The sequence below is a fragment of the Calliopsis andreniformis genome, chromosome 7 (assembly GCF_051401765.1).
Source record: "Calliopsis andreniformis isolate RMS-2024a chromosome 7, iyCalAndr_principal, whole genome shotgun sequence".
NCBI classification, from domain to species: domain Eukaryota; kingdom Metazoa; phylum Arthropoda; class Insecta; order Hymenoptera; family Andrenidae; genus Calliopsis; species Calliopsis andreniformis.
In genome coordinates, this window is record NC_135068.1 from 13,096,426 (window position 1) to 13,122,141 (window position 25,716).

The 25,716-nt window shown below is 43.4% G+C and overlaps 1 protein-coding gene across 1 annotated transcript in view; it reads left to right on the plus strand.

Moving 5' to 3' along the window:
• Positions 1-21,188, plus strand: part of Con (leucine rich repeat protein connectin) — a 195,196-nt gene extending 174,008 nt beyond the window's left edge. The window contains exons 6-8 of the mRNA XM_076382391.1: positions 17,357-17,527; positions 19,125-19,249; positions 20,814-21,188. Coding sequence (XP_076238506.1) covers positions 17,357-17,527; positions 19,125-19,249; positions 20,814-21,062 — 545 coding nt within the window. The 3' untranslated portion in view covers positions 21,063-21,188. The remainder of the gene's footprint in view (positions 1-17,356; positions 17,528-19,124; positions 19,250-20,813) is intronic.
• Positions 21,189-25,716: the final 4,528 nt, after the last annotated feature.

Sequence of the window (25,716 nt, forward strand, 5' to 3'; positions counted from 1 at the left end):
TGGACACTACTCACCCTCTTCCTCCCTTAGATGCAATTCCTCGAGTATTAGCGCGTCTGATTTTTCAGATTTTCAAGCTCTCATAGAAATAAATATTCTAGCATGAACTTTGCAAAAAACCTCGAATACTTGCTATCCCTTTCCCATTGTCTGAGCTTTTAGCTAACGAGTCAAACATGGCTCGTTAGTTTGAGGCTGAGATAAAGGGGATGGAGGATTCCAGGGCAATAATTGTTTTCGCGAGTGGGTTTTGAACTTCTGGAGCATGGTGGTTCCTTTTCCAGAGAAACGATAACGAAGGCTAATCGCGGAATAAAACCATCAAACGTGGACTGGTTCCGAAAGTTTTCGGATCGAGTGGAGTTTAAATCTGGATGCAATTTTCTGGTTAAATAGTCCTGGGAGCATGTAAAATTGAGAAAATTTTTCCTTGGAAACTGCACAGGGAACTTTCTTTATTAGCCCCTTACTTTGTTAGAGTCTGGCAGTTCCTATATCACCAAAGATGCCACTGGAATTCGCATTAATGCGCCCCTGGAAAAACAGTTTCCCTCTATTAAGTTTCCCTATTTACATGGATAAGACTCGTAGACCGTTTCAGGTCTCAGAGCCACCCCGAAATTCCTCCACTTCCGTTTCCATCGCCCCCTAGATTCCATAACGCCTGAATCTCGCAAATCGACGGGGTCTCAGCATCCCCTTGCGCGTACAGGTGCGTGCAAACGCGGTCGCGCTCGCGACAACGATGAATCTCGGGGCAGGAAGGGGGTGTAGCCGGTAGGAGCGCAGACTACCACGCCCCCGTCCCTAAAATTTCATCCCCTGAATGATTAAAACCTAATATAGCGACACGCCTACCAGAGGATGTCCGTCGGAACCCTCGTTGTCGCCGTTAACCCCCTCTATTTCCATTTCCACCCTCTGCCCATCATCCCCCGGTTCTCTGCTCACTTTCACCCTCACTTTCTCCGCTCGGTACAGATTTCTCGCTCACTTTCCCCGATTCCACTCACCCTTTCTCCCCCGTGATTTTCCTTCCCTCAGCCACCCCCGTCGTACATTTCGACGCGGTGTTTTTTTTGGCCCTCCTTCCCGAGGGGATTGGAGACACCCTAGCAGAAATCCGCGGCTGAATTTTCACGGTCACTGGCTCCAATTTCGCTCGGTGGTCTCGCTGGAAAGGGGCGCGGAGAGTCGCGCGAGGGTGAAAGGGACGTCTTTATTATAGGAGAGAGTCGCGAGAGCAACAGCCCCGACGGTGATACGTACAATTATACCGAAAGGTAAAATTAGAAGGCGGTCTTCCTTCCGTGATTCCGTGCGCGGTAATTGCGACAGCTTGGCGGGAGCCACGAAATCGATACGGCTTAATGAGATACGGAGTCCCTGAGATCATCCCCGGAAGGAAGAAGCTCGAATGAATTTAATGACGCACTTGAAGGGGCACAAAACCGATCGATGGAATTCGAAAAGGGTGGGGGTTTCTGTTTTTCTGAATCGATGTACAAAACCCTGTTGAAGCTATGATTAGTCTTCTAAGTGATCTTCTAGGTGTCTAGAGTTATTCCTGCTTCCAAATTCGTGGGAGTTTCGAATGGAAACACCCTGTACACGCATCGCGAGAGTTCTAGAGGCTCGTAGCTCGTCGAGGGGGATGAAGATGGTCTCGCCTCGGAAAAAGTCTGCCTGGCCCCCGTTGCAGGTGCAATCTGCAGTAAATTTCTTTCTCTCCGCCGCGATGGTCGCTCGCGCCACTACGTAAGCCACCTCGTGGATTTACGTTATCTCGCGATCTTCCCCGCGATTTATAATCTCTCTTCTCGGTTTCTTGGTGAACGAAATTCGCGAATACCTCGTGGCCATCGACGACCCCGTAGCCGAATTTCGTACGAACCTCGTGCTTCCTCCATTCCGATGGATCCAGGAATTTCTGTTTCGGGGTTGAAGAGGAAATTTTCCTGCCTTAGAAATTTATTGGGATCGAGTGAGTTTGAAAATTGCTTCCTGATCTGAGGGGATGATTTTTCGTAATAATCATAGGTATATGCCTAGCAAAAATCAGGTCTTCGTGAAGTGCATCGAGCTGCATTGGAGATGCATAAAAAGCACTGTATTGGCCAGAACGTCCGACGTCGTAGTCTCCGCAAACGCTGTCGACGTCGACTGTGTCAGACAGCGCGTAAGTTAGCACGACAGGCTTCTTGTTGCACGAACTCCCATTGTTGCAGCTGTTGCAGGTATTATTTCGGTCTTGACGTAAATCGAACCCCACTGGCCGAAGGGTGTCAGGCGAGACAGCATCTAACCAGAAACTTAAAAAAGATAACAGCATGTAAGATCGACTGAACATTACCGTTTCTTTCTCGAATATTTTTCCAATGATATTTTCATCCACAAATTCTCTGATTATTTCCCCAGTTTTTCTGAATTTCACGAATAGACTACAGGAAATATTTGTAGTGAAAATAAAAGGTTGACGTTTGATAGAATATTTTTATAATTAAAAAAGTATATATATAATTCAGACGAAGTCCTTTTAATGTAAAACATCCCCTCTCGCAACAAAAGCTACAGACACGAGGCAGTAACTCTTCTTCAGAATTCACGCGAACTTCCTACTCTAAATTGAAATTCTGAGTTTAAGATCTGTGCACAGCATAAAGTCGCGTTTCCAACGGCGGCGCCGTCAAACGTGCCATCTTGTCGCAAAGGAGCTTCCAAGCATTCACAAGCTTCCGAGCGGAAGCAAATTCGACGTCTGGTCGTTGATGCACTTTTCTCGGGCATAAAGGAAATGAACAGACCCTCGTTCTGTGTTCGAGCTTTTACGAATCCGAGTTTCACTTTTAAGAGGCTTTAACGCCGTCGTTTGCCTCCTCGCGCGATAATCTTACCCTCGCGCCTCAAGTGCAAACCATGGTTATGGCCATACGCAATCTTATTCTGCTCTACTTGCGCCGTCTGCACTATGCTCGAGCTGTACTACTTGCGCTGCCTCCAACCCACTCGTACCATCTGTCTCGCGATGTCGTTTGGAAGAAAAGACTCCAACCTAATATTTTACAATTATTATAAACCGAGTCTATCGTTTAAGGTTCCCCCTTTTCCAGAAAATTGATTTATTTTAGAATATTTATTCTACCACATTTCAATTCGTCAGTTCTTCTTTGTTTTCGGTCATCGTCTGGCTTTCTAAAAATCTGACGACTCCCCTCGTCCATTATCAACTAATTAAAGAGCTATGGGAGTTAAAGAGGCTCTGACCCCTGGCTAGGCTGCACGTGACTCCGCTTCCCAAGCAGTCGCCGCTTTGCGAAGAACCACTTCAACTTCCGGAAGTTTTGGCCACCGTTAAATCCTCGTTACCCCGAAGATTAATCCGTGCTCGTAGCGCCGCGAGGACTGGGACTCTTGCCCGCGTAACAGGACGTGTAATGTGTGCGATTCATCAAAAGGCAATTATTAATTCCAGGGAAACTCGCGGCAACACGCGGGCCCAATATCTCACGCAGCGGAGACGCTGCAAAACATAATTACACGTGTGCGTGGTTAATTAAACGCCTTCAGCATTACCCTATCGCGAGCCACGGTTTGGCTATCGTTATTTTAGACCTTTTACATTAATTTTATACTTGAAAAGAATTTGTTTGAAATTTTAATGGAAACTTCTGTCAGAGAAATTGAGTTTCTCACAATAGAACGGAAAACGATGACAGCAGGTAATTTCCGCATCGAGGAAAGCTCTTAATAAGGGGTATTAAATATTTTCTACCACGGAGTTCCATCAGGAAATAAAATTTATTTCATTTGGTTCATGAAACATACGAGAACACGCGGGATTTTAATGAAACATTGGCTGAAGCTGCTTTTTAATTCGCATGCTTAATGAAAGCATGGAAAAACTACAGAGTTTAATACACGGATTTCAGAATAATATAATGCCAAAGGGATTTTGTTTTATAACGTAGACAAAGTCAATCTTGTTGCGTCGGTCAGAACAGGGTTGGTTAATTTCAAATAACATTTCGTTCGTTCAACAATGCTATAATCCATCCAAAGATTTTGCACGAGGGTAAAAACACCTGATATTATTTCAACTTAAAGCTACATTCCCTGTTCAGTGGGTTCAATGATATGTAATTTTGAAAACACTTTTAAAGAATTATTCAGTTTTAATTAAAGCAAGGTAATTTCGAGATATTAAGTTCTCTCTTGTCTTCTACTTTAATATGCTCGTCAACATAAAATTACAAGGCACATTCGAGTCCCAGCCGATTCTATCCATTTATGCGACTCAAGTGCCACAGGAAACATAAGTATTCCCTTTCCCCCAGCACGCTTTCGCGTGAAATATCTGTCTGCAACGCATGCTGCTGCGATATTTCGCGATATCACGCAACACACAGGAGGGTGAGTTCACCCTGCGCTTATCGATTTCATTGTCTCCCTTTTCGTCGACGGTCGTCTGATAAAAATGTGCAAACACTTTAGCACGATGTAAGTCTGAAAAGTGACAAACTTGCACGGGAAAAAATATTGAAAATGAGAAGCAAGAAGTTTAAGTAGATTCATGGACTCCATCAGACTGAGATGAAAAAATAATTTCCTGGGGTCGAAGGAAATAAAAGAATATCTACAAAACGGGTGCAAAGAGGAGAAAGTACAGCTCGAATAGAAATGAAGAGAGCCTAAAGAAAAGATACGCAAACACCTCGAAGCAAACGAAGATGGAGGGGGAGGAAGAACGGTGGACTAAGGTAACGAGCAGAAGGGTGGAGGGTAACTCAAACAGAAAAGAGAAGAAAATGTCTGAGAAAAGGTAATAGTCACGTAGAACGGAAATAAAGATAAAGAGAAGGAGAAAGGGGGTAGATCGAATTAACAACGAGAGGCTAGGAACGCCAGTTTCAACTAAGGGAAGAAAAAAACTGTTACAAAGGGAATAAAGACAAGGTAGAATGGGAATATATCAAAGTAGCTAGTGGAAGAGTAAAAAACGCCAGTCACGCGGAACAGGGGTATCACGAGAAACTGAGAAACGAGTCTAAGAAGAATATAAACAAGGGCAGCGAATAAAAATAAAAAAAAAAAACAGGTGGAAACTAAAGAGTACTAAAAACTAAAAATTAAACGAAGGAATAATACCCAATAACACAAGGAAAAATAGAAACTCTCAACAATCAATTAGCAAATGAAAAAAGGATGGAAAATTGTAGAGCTCAGAAAATTTGCATACCAAGAGCTCTAAAGGCCATCAAAATGAGCCAAAGCTCCGATCTAAAATTCGATACAGCTATTACCTTTTCTTCTTGTCGATACTATCTTTCAGTCACGATGCCGGAAATGCTGGTCGTTAAATAATTCTTGGCAGATGGAAGCAAACAGAGAGATTTGATTCGCAGGCAGAGCGCTGTACAAAAAGACTAGGGTCGTAGAAAATCGAAACTGCACTTCGGTCAAGGGTATCGTAGCGACAGCGATTCGATCCGCTCGCGGATATCCCGATATCAAAGAGAGAGCACGAACAGGAACTCTGCCGCACTGGTGCCAGTCACGTATTCAATTTTTCCGCCGGATATCGACGATAATACGCCATAACGCATCGACAGCATATTGTCTTCTTGTCGGTTCTGCGACAAGATTTAAATAACGAACGCCCCACAGTGGCCTGCCAATAGTGCTTCACGTGCATCGGGGAAACGGTGATCGAGCTTCCTATGGATTTTACGGGGCTGCCTGAAATGCAGGGGTGTTTGTCTTGTTTATAGCAAACGTTGGGATGGATCCGATCGAAGATGTGGATAGTGTCTTGTGGCGTGTATGAGGGTGGCGAGGGTGCTCAGGGGTGATGAGATTGGGGCGTTCTTTCCTTTGCTGGGTGCAGCGTGGTATACATTTTTTATCGTTGTTTATAGTCTGTTTATGGTCTAATTTTTCTTAGACTCGTCTGGTATATTTTAGAATATCAAAAGGTTTTTTCAGCGTTGCGAGTTTTTAATGAAAGATGCTCTTGACAAACAGCAAATTACTAGATAATTTTTCTATGGAACGTAATTGGGTGACTTGTATGAGATACAGAAAGGGAATAACCGAATGAAAATTATTCGTTACGTGACGGTTACTGCGTCGCAAATAAAAGACGAATAGCCAGAACAAGAGAAACGAGACGAGCGGAGGCGTTATTAGAGAAGAACGTTCGCGAGGAGATATTCCTGTGAAAAAGGAGCTCCCTTCGAAGGATCCTTCGTTCCTTTCATTCGTATTCCGTGCACGCAGAAATGTTTCCCCGCGGAAAACAAAAACCCACGCCCTCTATACAAATAGGAGAACCACATTTACTTCGTATCCTTTTTGTTTCGCCCAATAATAAAATGGAGACCATGCTGGTGCACGATATTTTTGCGAACTTGAAACCTCCTTATATTAAACTTTCTGACGTGCTCTGTGCATGTTAAAATTCTTTGCTACCGTATGGGTAACGTATCTCGCCATGGAAAGAAAATGATTTGCATCGTTGGGAATATTTTCACGCATTAGCGAAGATGTAAAATATATCACAGACGAAATCAGTCTTCCATGGATCTCCTTTTACGAGAATCTTAAAGTCTACTCCTTGAAGTAGTAAGCCAGAGACATGAATGGAAGACAAGGATAAACCATATGTGTGTAAAATTTAAAAATAGTGAATAAAATCCATCGTTTATCCAACATAAAAATCAGTACATAAAAAATAGGGGAAACATTAAAAAGGGGCAACTGAAGAAACAAATTTTAAATTTGGACAAAATTCACCAATGGTCAAGAATGACCAGTGGTCAAAGATGACCATTGGTCAAAGATGTCCAGTGGTCAGGGGACCAGGATGGACCATGGTCCAGGGGTGGTCCAGGGCCCAGGAGTCCACCCAGTCCACTCCGACGAGTGAGACACATATGCTCCTCCAGGGATATTTATACTTTCCCGAAGAAGAGGGGGAATTAATAAAATCATCCCTTCTGCTTAATCAAATGTGGAATAATTCGCGAAAAATTGATATTTTCAATCAAATAATGACTCTACCAACAATTGCTACAGTACATATTATAACAATCGCAATAAGAACAAATGTCTGATGCAGGTTATTAATATTTATAATTGTTGGTTAAATAAATATTAAGAAATTTTCATAAATCGCGAGATTAATCGAACGAGAATAATGTAAGAAAAGTTAACAATTTCCACATTCGTTAACAAACAATTATAAATATCATTAATTTGCGCAAGTGCACAATGTGTGCAATTGTTATTAACAATATGAGCAGCAGAAATTGTTGCTGAGATGATTATTTTATGGAAAATATCAATTCTTCGCGAATTACATACTCGAGTAAGAAGAAGGGATGATTTCACTGATTCCCCCTCTTCTTCGAGGAGACATAAATACTCCTGCAGGACCCAGAGAGCCTCACTCGTCGCGGGTCCTCCGACGGGTGCGGACCCTCCTGGGCCCTGGACCACCATGGACCACCTGGACCTTAGACCACTGGACTCTCCTGACCCATGGGCAGCTGGCAGATGACCACTGGTCATCCTTGACGACTGGTCATCCTTGACGACTGGTCATCCTTGACCACTGGTCATTCTTGACCACAGGTGAGTTTTTGCTCAATCTTTAAGTTCCTCTATCATGTTGTCCCTATTTTTTGTGTACCCTCCCCCCACCCCCTAATAGCAATTTTTCCAAATTTATTAACAATACAGAAAGTTTCATCAGAGCATCCCCTTTCATCTAAGACTTAGTTTAAGCTTTGAACAATTACTGAAGGAAACCACATCCAACCAGTGTCTTCAAAAGACGAAATTTCTCACTATTTCGCGTAGACTTGTCGGCGTGGATGGTTAATCCATTAGCCCAGAGACGGACAACGCAGCCCCGCGTTCAAGATCCGTTTTATTAATCCATTTGGCTTTCCGCTGGACCAATATCGACGTCGACCACCGCTAATTCCCGAATTAATCCGCGTCCCTGCAAGCTGCGTAGTTTACGCGCAGCCCGCAACTTTCCATTCGTTATCGTGGCGCCCCGTTTTGTTTCCCCAGGGGTGAATGGCTCGAGAGGGTCGCGCTTGCATTTATCGCGCGAACACGAAACCGATAATGGAGAAACGGGAGGGTACAGGCGACGAGAGGGGAAAAAAGGAGAGCGATGAGGAGAGGATGAGAGCGTTGGGGAAGGGAGCGTCGAAATTCGGCGGTAGGATTCAATTGAGGATTCTCGAACGGCTCGCAACTTCCCTCTCGTCCCTCTCCTTTCTTTTTTCTGCTTTTTTTTCACCCCCATTCGCGATGTTCCCGTTGATTTCGACTGTGGTCGAGCTGGCGTTCGAACTCCTCGAAACTCGACGATTTGCGCGCACGCTGGGAGAATTCAGGGATGCTTTTGGACCAGATGCTGCGTCGATAGGGAACCATGAATGCAGGATTAGGTGAATGCGAATGATGATGGTTTAGAAAACCTTGTTTCACGAGGGCATCATTCAAGCCTTTATTAGACTCTTTCGATGTGATTAAACTAGGCAGGAAAGGTCATAGGAATTTTATCGCGTTATACGATTGTTAGTCATAATAAATATTCCTCGATCATCGACAGCGCAGGACAGCACACTTGTTGATAAGCAACAGTGGAATCCGCCATCCGAATAAACACGTGTTCCGCAATTTTTCACGTATCGTTTCGTGAATAAATACTCAGGTATATTTCAGCGTTCGCGAAACACAAACACGTATCAAATATATTTCATGATTTTAATAAACAAGTTTAATCCTCTCGAAAGAGGGAGGCAGCAGCATCGTTCAAGAGATATCTGTTCATCTGCGTACACATGAGCCCCCAGTTATGGTAATCCCGATCGAGTATCCAATTTGTATATTCGGAACATCCTCTGTAATAAAAAGTAGCACGTGAAAATCAGGGAAAAATATAATCAACGTATAAAATAATTTTCGTACTGCCACTCGAGTTCTAATGACTCGTGAAATTCTACCTATTTAGACTTCAGTGACTACTCTGCGCGCAAATGCAAATTTTTGCAAACAATATAATGCGCTGTCAGGGGTGAAAAATAAATTTATCAGGGAATTACGTTTCATTGTTCAGTATTTTGAAGGACTTCATGTTTTAATTTTGCAAATGCCTGTATAAATATTTTAATGTATCCTGCAGAACAGAGAGGTTTTTTTTATTTTTATCCCATTCATAATCGATCGAGTACCATATCGAAGTTCCTGGTTCAGGATAAAAAATGTATAGAAGCAAACAGTGACAAGTCCCTATCGAATCGATAGGAGAGGTATTGCCACCTTGGAACATTTGCAGGCTATGAATCATGAATGCACCCTGTACTCCTTCAAAGTACGTTCCCTTGGTGCAGAGTTAGAGGTCTTTTTATTACTTTCTAACTACAGTCTTTATTCTAGAATGTTAATTAAACAATTAGAGTTGGATGTCTTCCATGAAACTGTTTAGAATTCAAGTCTGTAAGCTTTAGTTCAGATTTCAAACAAGAGAAGTTTCGACGAAGAGAAGTCAAATTTCGGTAGCTGATGTTAATTTAGAGACGTAGTTCCCTGTAACAATTAGCAAAATTCTGTTCTATTTCTCTCGATAATCTTCCCTCATCATTCACCCAATTGCAAAAAGATTTGTCACTCGTGATGCAGGTGAAACGAATCGTAAAGTGTAAGAAAAAAAAGTAGAAAGAAACGTGTTGATGATTCATGAAGTAGAGGGACGCAAATGTGCACATCGAGGCCATCATTACCAGCGAACGAGTTTCTCCTTTGTCAGCGTTGTCGTCGATCGAGGAGAGCAGATAAAAAGGGTGAGAAAAGGAGGGACAGTAGAGTGCGAAAAAAACGAAGTGGGTTTGATAATCAGAGAAAGAGGATGGAAGAAGGAAGCGACATTGCAGAAATAATAACGAAGGAAATGATTACAGAGTGGCAGGAAATTGTTCTCGTAAGGGCTTTGTGGGACATTAGACTTGCGTATTACCACCCCAAAAGATACTTCATCACCCTAATATACACTGTTCAAAAAAATTATAGCATAGAAAAATTTTGGGGCAAAAATCGACTAACTTCGACTGATGATAACTCCGCGAAAAATAATCGTAAGTTCACGGTCTTTTTTTTTAAATTATGGTTTAAAGTCTTGACTATAAGATACTATGTCTTAATTTTAAATTTAGTGCATCTGTATTACTGTAGCGCCTTAAATCTGAAGGCATGATTGTCGTATTCAAGATTCCAAAGTTTGACGAAATACACGGAGTTCTTAGAATTTTTTTCGAGTATATCGTTTACAGGAGCATAAAATTGGATCCTTCCCCTTTAATTTAAAAAAAAGATCGAGTCGCTACGATTTTTTTTCGCGAAGTTACAGCACTTCAAAGCAACCCTTGCATTTGTAGAGCGTATCGGCTAGTACCAACACAGGACAAAATGCAGGGTTTACTTCGAAGTCCTGTAACTTCGCGAAAAAAAATCGTAGCGACTTGATTCTTTCGCTAAATTAAAGGGCAAGGTTCCTATTTTATGATTCTGTAAACCGCATTACTGAAAAAAATTTTTCCATATCGGTGCATCCCGTCAAAGTTGGCAATTTTTAATACAACAAATTGCAAAGTTTGACAAAAAGCAGGGACTCGCTAAAATTTTTCTAGGAAATATCGTTCACGGGAGCATAAAGTTGGAACCCTCTCCTGTAATTTAAAAAAAGAATCAAGTCGCTGCGATTTTTTTTCGCAAAGTTACAGGATTTCGAAGTCAACCCTGCATTTTGTCACACTATGACACTATCCGCTGTACTGTAAAAATGCAAGGGTTACTTTGAAATGCTGTAACTTGGCGAAAAAAAATCGTAGCAACTTGATCTTTTTTTTAAATTGAAGAGGAAGGATCGAATTTTATGCTCCTGTAAACGATATTCCCGAAAAAAATTCTAGGAACTCCGTGTGTTTCGTCAAATTTTGGAATTTTCAAAACGATAACCATGCCTTCCGATTTAAGGGAGGCAGAAATATTCAGCCACATTTGACGTGATTACCGCGTATTCGATGTGCTCCGCGTATATATATTCATACTCGAAAATAAATGGCGATGCGTGAAATAAACTGACCATTTCACGCGGTTTCGTTATTCCTCCGTCGTGATTAATCGACCGAGCCTCGAAAAAGGGCGATTGATAATGAGAACGATATCGATCACATTAGTCGCGACGATAATTGCGGAAACGTTAACAGACGATTTATCGTCTCGTCGTCGGGGAAACTAAAATCTCGGTAATGGTATTACGCGTGTAACGACCGATTTTATGACTATTTGATGAGACCGATGACAAGGCGGTCGGGGATCGTGATTGTAAATCAATTGGAGAGTTATAAATGTTCTGGAGGTGTCGACAGGATTCGATGATTCTGTAAAATCTCTCGATAATTCCGCAGACGCCTCGGTGTTTTTAACGCGCGAAACCATTTCAGGGACCGCGAAGAGGAATCAGAAATATCTAAAAGTTTCAGACAACGAAATCGATAGCAGCCCATCAGATCTGACACAATATTAATCCTTCATTCCCTGCAAAAACGCTCGAGCTCTGAAGCATGGAGACTCGCGAGCGCTTCTCGTTCATTTTCGACGCTTATAATTCATCGAAGCGCAACGCGAAGGGAGCAAGAACAATGGTCGGTTGAAAGGCAGGAAATATCGTATCTCTTCGATGGCCAATAACCATGGAACACCGTTTCGAAGAGGATATCCGGTGAAAAAGGGCGGAAAAAAAAAAACGGCGAGCGAAAAGCCCCGTCGCGGCCCTTCCCGATAAATATTCAGGCCGTGATGCGAGAGCGCACGTGGGCGGACTTTAATTCCGGAATTAATGGAAGTTTCGTCGAAGTTGACACGATTAACCCTCGTTAGCTTGCGACTGGCCGCGATCGTTCCCGCAAAAATGGGATTCGCTCGAGTTTAATAAACACGGTTAACGGAATTATCGCCGCAACGCGATTTATGGGTTATCAAGCTGCAGCTGCAATCATGGTCGTTCCACTTACGCGCACCTGGACAGCTTGAAATACGGCAATGATAGTAATTAGCGGAACGGAAAATCATTTCTGTCGATGCGACGCCGATTACTTCGGGCCCATCGGTAGCTGTGCTCCGCTGCCATTCGATGGGGCATCGATCCAAGGATGACAGGGACATAATACAGGGTGACGAATGAATTTTTACCTAGACTCAGCTTCGATCGTGAATTTATGCTGGATAGATGGTTGCATAATATGCGAGATCGGGGTGCTTAAACGCGAGACCCTTGTCAGTGTCAACGTGGGTAGTTTGACTCTCGAGCCAAGTGCTCCTCTAAGAATTTATTCTCGTTCTCTTGGCGCTACTCTTGCCTGTCAAACTCGAAGACAGTCATGATAGGGTACTGTCCTCCCTGTGCCAGCCGATCCTCCACTTTCTTCGAACGAATGCAGTCACGACTGGCCGAAGAAACAGCCAGCAATCGGATGGGGAAAGGCTAGAATTCCAAAATCTTCTGAAAGTCCATCGACTTGAGATGGTGTTCCAGCGAGGAGCGAAGCCCAGAGCAAAGGACGCCGCATAAAGCGTCCGACAAAGGGGAGAGGGAAGGGTGGGAAGGAGAGATGGGAATGGAAATCGTCCAATAAAGAGGGATCCGGTTAAAGACCCGCTGGACGTGCATAGATGAAAATTCCTAAGTCAAGAGGCGGCCGCGGGGATAAAGGGGACTCGTCGAAAAGGGGTCAGGAAGGATTCGCGCAAAAGGCGAAAGGGTCCTCTTCTTATCTCTCCCCGCGAAGACTCTGACTGGCTTTCACTCCGACTGCCGATCGATCCTCGATGTCTTCTGCCCAGATGAAGGATCAAAAGGACTATGAAAATGTCCGCCGAACAAAGGGTTGCGAGCGAGGTAGAAAGAGCTCGGCGAATGGGTTTCTGGGCGCGTGGAAATAATCAAATGCCGCGAGCCTCCTCGTGGGAAATAAGGGTGTTCGATAGAACCTGTGTATATCGTGAAAACGGTGGCTTTGCTGCTGGAGGGTGCTCCAGAATGTGAGCTTCTGGTTATTAGGAACGCTTGGTGTTTCTTTAAAAAAGAGAATTCAATGGTCATTCATTTTTGGAGTTTCTGGGAAAGTGGTGAGAATTGAGCTTAATTGAAATTCGATAGGAGGCTACAAAGGGAGCCAAGAGACGTGCTGTCACTTCTCTGAGATCCCTGACAATCTTTGCACGGGACGATCGGCTCGTCAACCGTTTCTCGCATTCCATAGCTTCGAGGCTTCCGCGTTTCCACTAAATCATCCGCGAGAACTGTCTTCTCTCTCTCTGCTGGCGACGCTTTCATCGCGAGCGAGAAATCAAACATGCACGCGGAATTCACGAGCCTCTGAAAAGCTCGGGATAGTCGAGCCTGTCCATATGTCAAAACGTCATTTCGAATCGCAGCCACTGCCAACGTGACACCAATCGGCGAGGACTGATTTCATCCTTGGAATGCGCAATCCCATTCGACAGGTCGACAATCTAATCCCCTGAAGACCTACTTGCGATTATATCAAACGTAGGTAATGACTAAATGACTTTAGTCTGACAGATTTGAAAATTTTTAGCTTTGTAAATTTGTAAAATTTCAAAGTTTCAAATTATCAGTTTCCTTAGAAGAAGCCCAGCTCTAACCAAACAGTTCAGTGATAGAAATATAAGGAAGCGTTTCGTCGTGTGAAATGAAAATCGGTGAAATGTTCGAAAAGGAAACTCTGCACATGAACAGTTCCCAATCCCCGGGCAACAATGGCCAGAACACTCGAGCAAGGATAAAAATCGCGCGACGCTGATGGCTGTTCTCCATTCGACATTTTTCAGATCTATCAGAGGAAGGTTTCCTCGGCCCCATAATTTTTCACGGGCGCCGCGCGGTTCCTCGGGGTGGGAAGGAGGGCCATTCGTTCGCTTTCATCTCGATACAATCGATGATCGGTTCTCGATATGCCGCGCTGTGCTGCAGGCGGATAGGAGCAGCGATGGAACACAGGCGGGAAACATTCGCGGCACGCTCGGAAAAGGGAAACGCTAGCCGTTTGCTTTGTCTTCCCTTCCCCTTTTCATTTCGCGTCCTTCGCATCGGGAAATCTTCCCCATCCCCCTCGAGCCACCCCCGTCGCCCTCCAACCGAACGATATCACTGATTGAAAGCGGTTTGTGGCGGTGGATGCACCGAATCCACCTGAAAAGACTACGAAATAAAGATTTGGCTCGCTGCTTTGGACGTCGATTTCTAGTGGAATGAAAAGTCGCCAAGAGTTCGAAAAAGTGTCAGAGATGCTCTGCGAGACCTAGTTTTCTTTTCATGACTTCGAAAGGGTTGGCGAAATTTGGAGATTGATTTTTGTATTAATGGTTTCCTCTACTCTGGATATTCAGATAGTGTATTGAAAGTACTCTAGAGATAGCTTTACTTGAAATGGATACGTGCCCTTGGATAGGTTGAGGCTTGATGAATTATTTCGCACGAATTCTTTATCGATTTCACGAATAATTTCTCTAGGAAAGCTATCAACTCCATCTCTCTTACGACTTTCATCCCAAGCGAAAATAGATTCGACCGGGAGAAAACATTCGCGACAGTTCAAAGGAGGAAACGCTGCCCGTAGAGCTCGTCTTCCCTTTTGATCCTTCATCCCCCTGCATCAGGATTTCGCTTCGATATCGTGGGCTCAATTGAAAATAGCTCCGGCTCGTTCTTCGAGGATCGCTCGAGGAATTCTAAGACATCGAGCGCGGTTTATCGATGCCTTCTCGCGAAATAATATAACTATTCACGGGGTTTATACTTTTATCTTTTTCATCCCCAAAATATCCCCTCGAAACGGGGAACAATATACGCGGGAAACAAAGCCGCCATTTGAAAGTTAAATATTGCGAGCTCGTTAAATTTCGGAAGTTAATTTGCGGTGTTTCAATTTGAGTTCAATTGAAATGCAGATCTCGCCTGACTGGACACGCTTAATCAAGAAATATTATTGAAAAATTAATATTGATAAAATCAAAAACTTTTCTCATTGATTTATTTTTTTAAATACAAAGGAATGAAATATTTGGCTCGGGAAACTTTCTTCATTTTCGATAGAGACGTTACATTTTACATAATTCAATTTGGAGATAGTTCAATGAAGCATTAGGATGGGAATCTCGATGGCAAGAAATTCGAGTGGCATTATCATAGTTGATTGCTTCTGGCGTATTCAAAAGAGGTCGAAACGCGACCAACAGCGGAGTATCTTTTCTAGTCGTTTTCCCTCTATCTTTCATATACCTTGACGGACGACAGCTCCGTCCCACGAGTCCTCTGGGATCTCATCCTGAAAATTGAAAGGCTGCCACGCTAAAATAAGCCCAGAGAGAGGAATAAGGGTGGTTCGTAAAAGAATAACGAAATGATATAGAGAAAGGTCGCAGCTCTCGTTTGTGAGATACTCCTCTCAGCTGATTCATTGCGGAATTAAGAAAGTACTTGGACGAAGTTTCCTGCTGGAGCCACGTATACAGGATAAACTGGAAACGATGTTGTGCATCCCTCATTTCATTACTGCAGCCTTGGCTTCCATCGAAGACTCCTCTTATTCTTAATTCTTCTTCTGCAAAACACAATCACCGAAATATAGAATACTTGAAGTAACTCGTGGAATCAATTTTGTAAGCAGGGTTCCTCTTTGATATAAACCAACAATGGGAGCTTCCCCTTGCCTCTGCTCTCCGGTGTCCACGTCTGGTCCAGAATCAGCAGAATATAGCCACTAGGCGAATTAAATGGACATATCCGAGAGCAGAATGAAAACGATGCGAGTATGATAAATGAAGATTGAAAGGGGCAGAGACAGTTGCCTCGGCTCGTCTTTCGCCACTGTTTCTACTGCTATTATGAGCCATTATGAGCCTCAAAGCTAGAATATGGAGCAAGTTACTATATACGCGGTCTCATTGTTTCGAGGGCCGCTTAAAATAATTGCCAAGCGCCATTGTCCTCGCGACAATCACCCATGGCCGTATCCATTACGTTCACCAGCAGCGTTGTCTTGTGTTAATCCTTCTTCGTTTCCATTCAAAATGCAACACTTGCCTCTATCTCGCGCGGATAATGCGTCGCTGACATCGACATCAGAGCCATGCTGACAAAAACTAACTCTTAAACTGAGGCGATCTCGCTTTGATTGGACCGCAGGGACCATGCCAGATTTTCTGGGAAATTAGACACGATTCGCGCGAGGAGACCTCACGTGTAACCCTTATCACCTGAGAGGATCTCTTAACGATCACGAGTGTGCTCGATAAGATTGTTAAAATGATAGTCTCTTAACTGAAAAGCTACAGAATGATTCAGTTCTCTTGAACCACAGAGTCTGTGTGTAATTGTGTGTAAGAGTAAATGGTTCTGCAGAGATTCGGAGACAGAGGCAAAAACTGGGGACAGTTTTTATTGAATCTCCGATTAGAAAGGGTATTCTGCAGAGTTCATTAGCCGCGTTAGGAAACGTGGACAGGATATATTATTAAGCAGAAGGAAAAGAGTATTGCAAAAAGGGGTTCCAAACAAGCGAAGGGAAAGATTTCATTTTTCAAATTTTAATGTCTTGATGTGACAGAGGAAAAGATTAATGTTTCATTCTGCTAGTTGATATTGCCAAGAGGAACGACACGTTTCGTTCGCGATGCTTTTGCAAAACTGGAAAAATTAACCATCACTCCGTCTGAAAGCTGTCGCTTCTCTTCGTTTTTCGATTCATTCTCTTAATAAAAATCTCCAGACCGACCAGAAGCCTTCTATTTGAAGGTTCGACGGAGAATTCAATTAGAGATTAATTCTGTTCTACGATCTGGACGACTTATACTTGGCTCTTTTAACGGCCGACGATTTTTGCAGACCTTCGCGGAAAAAGTGTCGAAAGTTGCATTTTTCTTGCCCTCTCAGGGAAACCTCTCGCTGTTAACGCGACTCCTTTTCACCCTGTTCGAAATCTCCTCTTTTCACAGCGGTACTTTAATCATACTCGAAGGTAATGGATCAAACATATAGTCCAGAAAACATTGAAAGAAAAGAGCAGAGAATTAATCCATTGGCAGTTCAAAGAGATGGAAAATTTACCATTTATTTCATATTTCAGAGTGAAAATGGTCAGGCAAATTTGTGATGATTAATATATGTTTGAAAACCAGAGCCTCGGCGCAATAGCAATCCCAAAAGCGTGGACCACCGACAGGCGTCTGATCAAACATCGACCTGTTCTCCTTTCAGGAAATAAACTAATCTGCGACTGCAAGCTGACGTGGATCTGGGGCCTGAGGAACGAGACGAAGAACAGGAAGCTGCGGGACGCCCTGGAGGAACTCACTTGCTTCCTGGAGGAGAAGATCAACAACATGGACCTCGAGGAGAACGAGGCTCTCGAGATTACACGGAATCCAGGTGGGTTACCCTTTTCCTAGGACCCAGCCCCCTTGCCCCTGTTCCTTTCATCTCCCACTTGCGACCAACTTTCGCGGCTATTGTTGGCTAGGATTCTGCTGTGAATCTTTTCAAAGGAGTATACTGAAAGGAAGGTGCCTGCTGTTAACGTTGTTGAGAAGAATGTTAAGAATGTGCCACGTTAAAATCATTGTGATTCGAGTCGTTCTTTGTATGCTCGAAGAATTGGACATTCTTTGCCTCCATTGTTTTATTAGCACCCTTGTTTGAAATACCGATTAAGAAATTTTGGAATTTTAGGGATTTTGGGATCAGGATATTTTTAATTAAAGGTTACATAAAATTGTAGATTTGTTACCATAAAATGAAGGGAACATGAATTAAAATTTAGCGTATGGGTTGCTTCAATTTATGTGCAGTTGGTAACGCGCACTTTTCATTCAATTCACTGTTATTTGTTGAAAATTGAAACTGCATTCGCTATTAATTCATTGGAAATTTCAATACTTTCAAAGGCTACGTTTCCAGCTCTGAATTTTCGAAGTTATATTATAAATTATATGATTATTTATATTCGTGTTCTCTAAATGAAATTTCTTAATTACTTTCGATAATAAACTTAATTCTACCTGTGAATTGTGAAGGTAATATGGTTTAAAAATACCTTTAGAGTCAGAAAAATTCGATTATGCTAATTTTTATTAATTATACCTGTTATCAAGGCTTACGATGACAACAATTATATTTCTCTGTGTTTTAATTATTTAATTATTTAATTATTCACGGTTCGGTAATACTTAAATCGCCAATGGAAAGGAACGAGCAACTTCGATGAACAATTTCCTAACAAGTGCAATTTCATTTCTCATTATGAGCATTATTATTTCGCCACTACATTTATCGCTGTAACATAAGGACAAATATAAGATATGAAATGCAGTATTGAAAAAGGGAACGTTATCAGCGTTGCTTTTGACTACCGAGTATCTCCCTCCCACTCATTATTCCCACGGCAGAATTTGATTTGCCGAACAAATCAATTCGAATCGCCCGTATAACCGTTGCAATTTCTTTCAATCGGAACAAATTCCATCGAAATATTAGCCTTCTGCAACCAATCGCGTAACGTAAATCACTGGTCCATTAAATTTCTGTTTTCGTTTATTTCACCGTTCGCTGGCACGCCATTTACCATTATTACCGTTCGCAGATATAAAAATTCGATATAAATCAAAGGACGTTTTACTTCGTTGTTAGCAACATCGAGCTATTATTCTCGTGTTGAATCCTGTCCCGTTGTTATTTGTATGATTCCACTCTGTACTGACATACGTTACTATTATCCCGCGGAAATAAAATGGATTAAAAGTGAGTCGCTGTCTGCTTGAAATAAAAATGCGAAATGCAGTGTACAGTGTGGAGTACAGTGGGATGGAAAATATTTAAAACAGCAGAACGTTTCCAATACGAGCATTGTCTTAATTTTCTATTAAATGATCTCTAGCTCTCCCATATTTTCCAATAGTGAAATTTCAAATGTGTTGAAGCGCCTTCGTAATATGCAGTTGTTCAAGTTTCCGGTTCCATGTTGTTGCAGCGGAATATCCGGCTGAAAACTTCAGAGGAGGCAACATCGAGGACGAGGACGCTTACTTGAGCGACGACTACGAGGGCGAAGACGGATACGAGGATTTCTCGTCGAATTCCGATTCCCAGCCGAGGGTAAGATACACATTTACCTTTTATATTTTTCTTTCCCTCGATCCAAGTCGCAAGGATCAATTTCGTTTCGGTTTTCCTCGAAATTTTTCCCTTAAAACCAAAGTACGCCCGCGAATAATATTGCATTTTCCTATTTGTTTAACATATACTGCGTGAATATGTAATACTACAATTATTTTGCATGCAGAATTTTAATTTCTTGCCACGGCAATCCTCCACAATTCCTGCACACTGTACAGGATAAATCATTTAACTGTTTCACCTAAATTTACTTGGATAAAAAAAATATTCCAAACAGAAGCTTTTTGTTATTTCACTTTTTTACTCCATATGTCTGAATAATTTTTCAGTCACATAAAAAACTAATTTGCGAAACCAAGTAAACATTGTTTTATACTATAAATAATTTATACGCAAATTCAGGTGAAGCAGTCAAAATGACTCACCCTGTGTAATTAAGAAACTAAACAGAAGTCCCCTTTGCAAAATTTCTACCATCACACTTGAAGCAGAACGCTCAACAATTCAAACTCAGGACCTTCGGACTCCCTTCGACAGGCACTTCGAGTTCGAAATGTTCATGGTCCAATTTATTCGAAATTCAGAGCTGCCCAGCGCACTGTAAACCCCGTCATAAAGTTAAACGTCGATCAAAGCTGGGAGATTTAATTTAACTAAAACCGTATCAAAGGGCTAATCAGGGCGCAGGGGTGATAAAGCTTCAGCTGTTTAGAAAGATATGTAAGCGAAGCTTCCATGGGAAGACAAAGGCTTGATCAAAGAGGTTTCATCAAATTTCTTATCACGAAACGCCGTTATAGTTGGGTTCGCTTGCCATCCGACGTGCACGGAATTCTCCGCAGAATATTTTTTATTTAAATGTCCAGGGAACAGTAATACGAATAAGCTGGGAGGTCGTGACAATTTTTTGGGAACGAGGAAGCGATCGAAACGGTCGAATGCTGTGTCAATGTGGAAACGGCAATTTAAGGAAAACTGATACATGCTCATATTGAAAAATGTAAAACCCTTTTTTTCTATTTTTTAACGAAGATTTATGATTCTATGAAGCTCAAACGACGAGGATTTAACAGCCCTTCGCTCGAATTTGTTTAACATCGTGCCCAGATAGATTTCCATTTTTATATAAATACAATTAACAGTGTGTCCAAAGCTGTCGGTTCGGTTTTTTTCAATTATGCTTGAAATAAACTCGTCGCCCATAACTCAAACTCTCCAGCAGCCATTTTTGTAGCTTCGACATGCAGGAAATCGATTTTGAGGGGTTCATGATATTTCCCTTTGCCTGTGCTTTTTTCTCGTAATTTTTCAAAACCAGGACATTGTTTTAATAGGAAAAGAGGATTGAAAGAATGAGAACACGAAAAGTTTTATTCAATTCATTTACTCTCATAATTGAAACAAATAGACCAGAGTACATATCCTAAATTGAAGATAACACGCTTCACGCTCACAGACGACACTCCAGACACCAAGATCCTCGCACCTGAGTCCTGCTACCGATCCCAATAGGTTTTAACCACTTCTGAATAAATTGTTCCAGGTGCAAATAATAGACGGCAAGCCCATGCACGTGACAAACCTCCTCGACCTAAAGATGGAGGAGCTTCCGTGCCCAGAGCCGTCGAGAGAGGACCTGATGGCCTCAGAGCAGCCTTCGAGTCGCCACGAGAACGCTCCCGTGGGCTCCTCAGGCTCTCTCTGGTTCTCCTCCTCGCCGAAGCCCATCCACCTGGACCTGTCCATCCTCGTGTACTCTCTGCTCCTTCTGCTGTCGGTGTTGTTCACGTAGAGACGGCCTCTAGACAACCCGCCGAGCAGATCAGGAGGATGGCCACGGTTCTCGGTACCTCGAGGCGCGTGCATAATCGAGCACACCTGCGTGTAATGTGTATCGTCGCGTATGTCCTCAGCTGGAAACTCGGTGATCGATCCTGGACGACCTAACCCAGACCCAACCCAGAGCAGCCTCGAAAGACGAGGCTCGTCGCCTCTCTCGAGGCCCTTCGATAAAATATTAATCTAATCAAGTTGACGCCTCGAAGAGGCACGCAAGGCCACGTTCGAGTAGGTGGTTCTAACGATTCGAGGGAGCAAGGACCGCCTACGACTTCGGGGGTGGCGATGGCTCGCTCGAGGACACTCTGGCGGCGTCTGTCCGTCCCTCGATCGATGGCTCGTCCTCGATGATCCTCCTGAGATTTAAGAGACTCGAAATCGGTGATCCTCGGCGATCGCCGCGCGCGCGTGCTCGCTGAGGACATCCGGGAGCGGATACGAACCTCCAGGCTTAGAAGAGATTTCGACTGATATCGAGCGCGGCTCTGAGGACAGAAGCACCACGGAAGGAATCGTTCGATTCCTTTCCTATATGGGGCCGTTATTGCTGTACGTTTTATGGGATGCTTGCCGTATCTACCGATAGAAGCACTTTTTATTGGACGACTTTGTATTGCCGACTTTTTGAGGTACTTTTCCCCCCTTTTTTCTTATACGATCGTTGGTACTGCATAACCGATCCTGCGGTTTTTCGGGAAGACACTTTTCCCCTCGGGTAAATTGAAACGAAGTATCGTCACTTACTGAATATTCGATCTGGTCGTTTCTCCTGTCACGGTGGATCACATGAAAATTTCTATAGATCGTTGACTCTATATATGTATATAATATATATCTGTACACGTACACACACGCGTGCACACAGTGGAGATGACGTTCCACGAGTCGCTGGCAATTTCCCACCACGTATCGGTACTCGCGAGGCTTTCCTATCCGCGAAACAAGTTCGCCAATCGGAAACGGAAGCAAAGTTGGTCGGGAGACGATCCCGCGCGAAGCTTAGTCAATTCCCTGTGCAATCGCGCCAGCTCCATCGGCGGATATCGTCGTGGACCGAGGAGCATCGCTGTTCCTCCCCATTTCAGAACTTTCTCTCGACCGAAGCGCACACAATCTGACGACAACCACTGTACGGCACTTGTATAAATTAACTAGGCGTTATTTAAGGTAATATTACGAGCAATGCTGTCGCAATGCATTATTATAATATGAGTTAGTATCGTAAGCCGTTTTAATGTTATTCTGGGGTATGTGGGTGTACAGTGTTTCTGTGTTCAAGGATGCTCTAGATAACTGGTTCGATCGATGTTCATTTCTGGAGGGCTGTAATGTAATTATGTATTAGGATAATTAGAAAGCACGAAACAGAGAGGGCGAGGGAGAATGGAAAAGACTCTTAGAGGAGTGGACCCAGCTTTCAGGAGAAATGAACAGTTTAGACGGGAGATAAAATCAAAATAGAAAGCTGGATCTGTTTATTATCACTAGCCAACTCACTGCCCTGCTCCAGGCTCCCCTCACCCTCGACCCCTGTGGAAATTAAAAAAGAAAAACAGAAACTCAGAGCTCCAGCCCTCGATGCCCCACCGCCTCCAGAAGTCTCGATCGAATTTCTTATCTCCATGATTCGAATTCCTGGCGAATCGTCTTCCGACGTTCCTCCAGCCAGCTCGCAGCCCGACACTGCCTCCACAGTATCGCGTACGACACACGGCGCATCCAATGAATAAATTAACACGGTCTGGTATCCAAAGAGGCCCAGAAAGGTGATCCACCCTCGCCTCGTGCTCGCCCCGCACCGTGTGCACCTGTGTGTGCGTTTGTCGACCCTTCGTCTCTGTCGAGCCTCCTTCAGCGAGCGAGCGCGTCTTAATTATGCCGCTAATTGAATGTCAGACAATCGAGAGTGAGCGTCGCGAGCGAGTCGCGGCGATAGGCCGTTTTCTACGCGCGTCGAATGAAACGAGACGACGAAAGGACTGTCTGACAGGGACCCACCCACGCAGGGGGACTCTGTCACGCAACAGGCGTCGTTATTCTAATTGTAAATAGCGGGCGGCGTCTCTTCTATCGAGTGACTCACGAGGGGGCACCCTGAGTTGTCGACTCCAATTTTAATCTGCTTTTACAGAGTCGTAATGCTATTTGGAAAATACTAGGAGTAGGTATCAAACAGCTTTGAAGATGTGTTCAGCTAGCTGAAGAAGTTAGGAAGCTTTAATTACTCATTTCTTCAAAATTATTTAACAACTAGAGCTAATATTTTGCAAAAAGTATTAGTAGTCTGCATACTAGCACTCTGCAAAATCGTATTAAAATTGGAGTCGACGACTTGGCGTGCCTCCCTCGTCAGTTATATTCACCCCCAGTGCCATCCCTCGATGTTAATTTATTATTTGTAACGACTAGAAGCCATAGACTCTGCCTCTTCGCGGGGGTGGTTTTCCTATAGTTTCTTTTTACGTGATTTTGAGCAGCTTCGACCGATGCAGTGGGCTTTAACTGGTGAATAACGTTAGAACACTTTGAAGAATCTACGAGCTGTCTGAGTAATTGGATGCAAAGTTTCGATCGTAGAAGTTTGAAATTCGTTTGAAACGCCCCCAATATAAAAGCATCGATCGAGTTTTTAAAGCTGCAACTTCCCACTCGCCGCATTATCCTTTGTCGGCCGATTAATCGGCTTTGCGTTGCAAGCGCTCCGAGTCGACGCTGTTTAATCAGCTTTTACCGGCAATGCTCAGCGATCCAACCTCAATTAATCGGCTTTTCTGCGCTGTAACAAGGTATTTCAAAAAAAGTAGAGAGAAAGGTTCATAGACACGGGGAATCCTGTATTAAATAATAAATAAAGATTGCATAGAGCAGGGCTAAAATTTCCAATACGCGATATCACCATTTTCGAGTCCTGAGAGCCTCGTGTCTGCAACTGCAATAATTCAGTACCCTGATTAAAGAGTCCGCAGCTCCTCAAACCATCAAACTTGCATCCCCTGTTATTGGACTATTGAAATAATTCCCTATATCGGTCACATAGGGACTTTACTGCTCAAAATCGCGAAAGGAACAGTCAACCGAGTACCACTTCCTTCAGTATTGTCATATGCTGGGACAAAATATCTTCCAGTGACATCATAGAGTGGAAGAGTGGGAGTACTGCAGGCAATGCAGTCAGATACCGTCTGCTAATTCCACTCTTCTACTCTGTGACGTCAATGGAAGACATTTTGTCCCGATTTGTGGCAACACTGACTTCCACGACGAGCAATTAAATACGCCTAAGTTAATGGAACACAAAGGATCCTTCACCTGTGTTCGACTGGTTTCACAGGATCGCGAGGACGATAAGAAGCGCAGGATTGAGGACACGGAGGGCTTCTTCGCCTCGGTTCCTTTTACTTTTCGTTCCCCCGAGCGCCGCTTTTATCGTAAACCCGGGCGAGAAAAAGAAAAGGAGGAGAAAAGGGGTGTCGTATCAATGGCGAGGGCGTAGAGCCGTCCGCCTGATAAGGGAGGGAGGGCGGCCGACTGATAACGTGGAGTATCGCTTACCCCGCGCGACAGAAACTAGAGCAAAGAAAATTATCGATAATGTTGAGATTGTTTGTCATAGTATATGCGTTATCGTCATGAATATATATAGTATCGCGATATATATATATATAGTATATATAAATGGTCGGACTGCAAAATGACCGGAGACGGTATGGGGTAAGTTGATGGAGAAGTTACGGAGGGCGAGACGAGCCCTAATCAACCCAAATCACGCCGATCGCTCGCGCACAATTTTTTCTACTCTACTCTACTCTCTATTCAGTATCGTAGATAGCGCAGGGGGTGGCGAGGGGTTCGAGGTTCGAAGCTTTTCGAGAAATTTTACTGGAAACACTTTCCAACGCTTCTTTTTTAAACTAGATATATCCAAGGGTTGATTTTTCTGAAATATCAGAGTCCTCGCCACTCGCCAGCGCTTAATATAGCCTAACACAGTTTCATCGTCATTGTTCTTCGTCGACTTCGTCGTACATCGTCATCCAAGCGTCCTGCACGATGGCATTTTGTGGCACGACGTCTGTTCTCAATCGAGACGCACGCGCGCGTACAAAATGGGAGACAAACTAGAGGGAAATATGGAAGCTAGGTATAGAGAGAGAGAAAAGATGGGAAAATGAAGAGATTGAAATTATCAGCGAACGGGGTTACCGCGTGCGCCACGTTATTCCTCTTGTGACCGGAAGTCGAGTCCCCACGACGCCATGATGGTTCCCATGGCGTTTCTCGCGCGTTCTCTACGATCGAGACAAGCTGTTTAAGAGACGTTCGAAGTTTTTTCAATGATTCTCGAGCATAGGATATCGTGTAAGTTAGGCTAAGTACAACTAACGAGTCTATCTTTCTCTCTCTCTTTCACTCACTCACTCAGTCACTGATTCACTCGGATCCACTGGAGAAAATATTAAGCATCGTAGGTACCAAAGATAAGGAAAGTTCGGTGTTAGTCGTTAGGATGCTCATTAACATGGATTCATGGTCCGCCTGATCACAGTTTTACGGATTTATCGTTAAGCTCGAGTAATTAAAAATGGCGAACGAGTACGCGTGTTCGC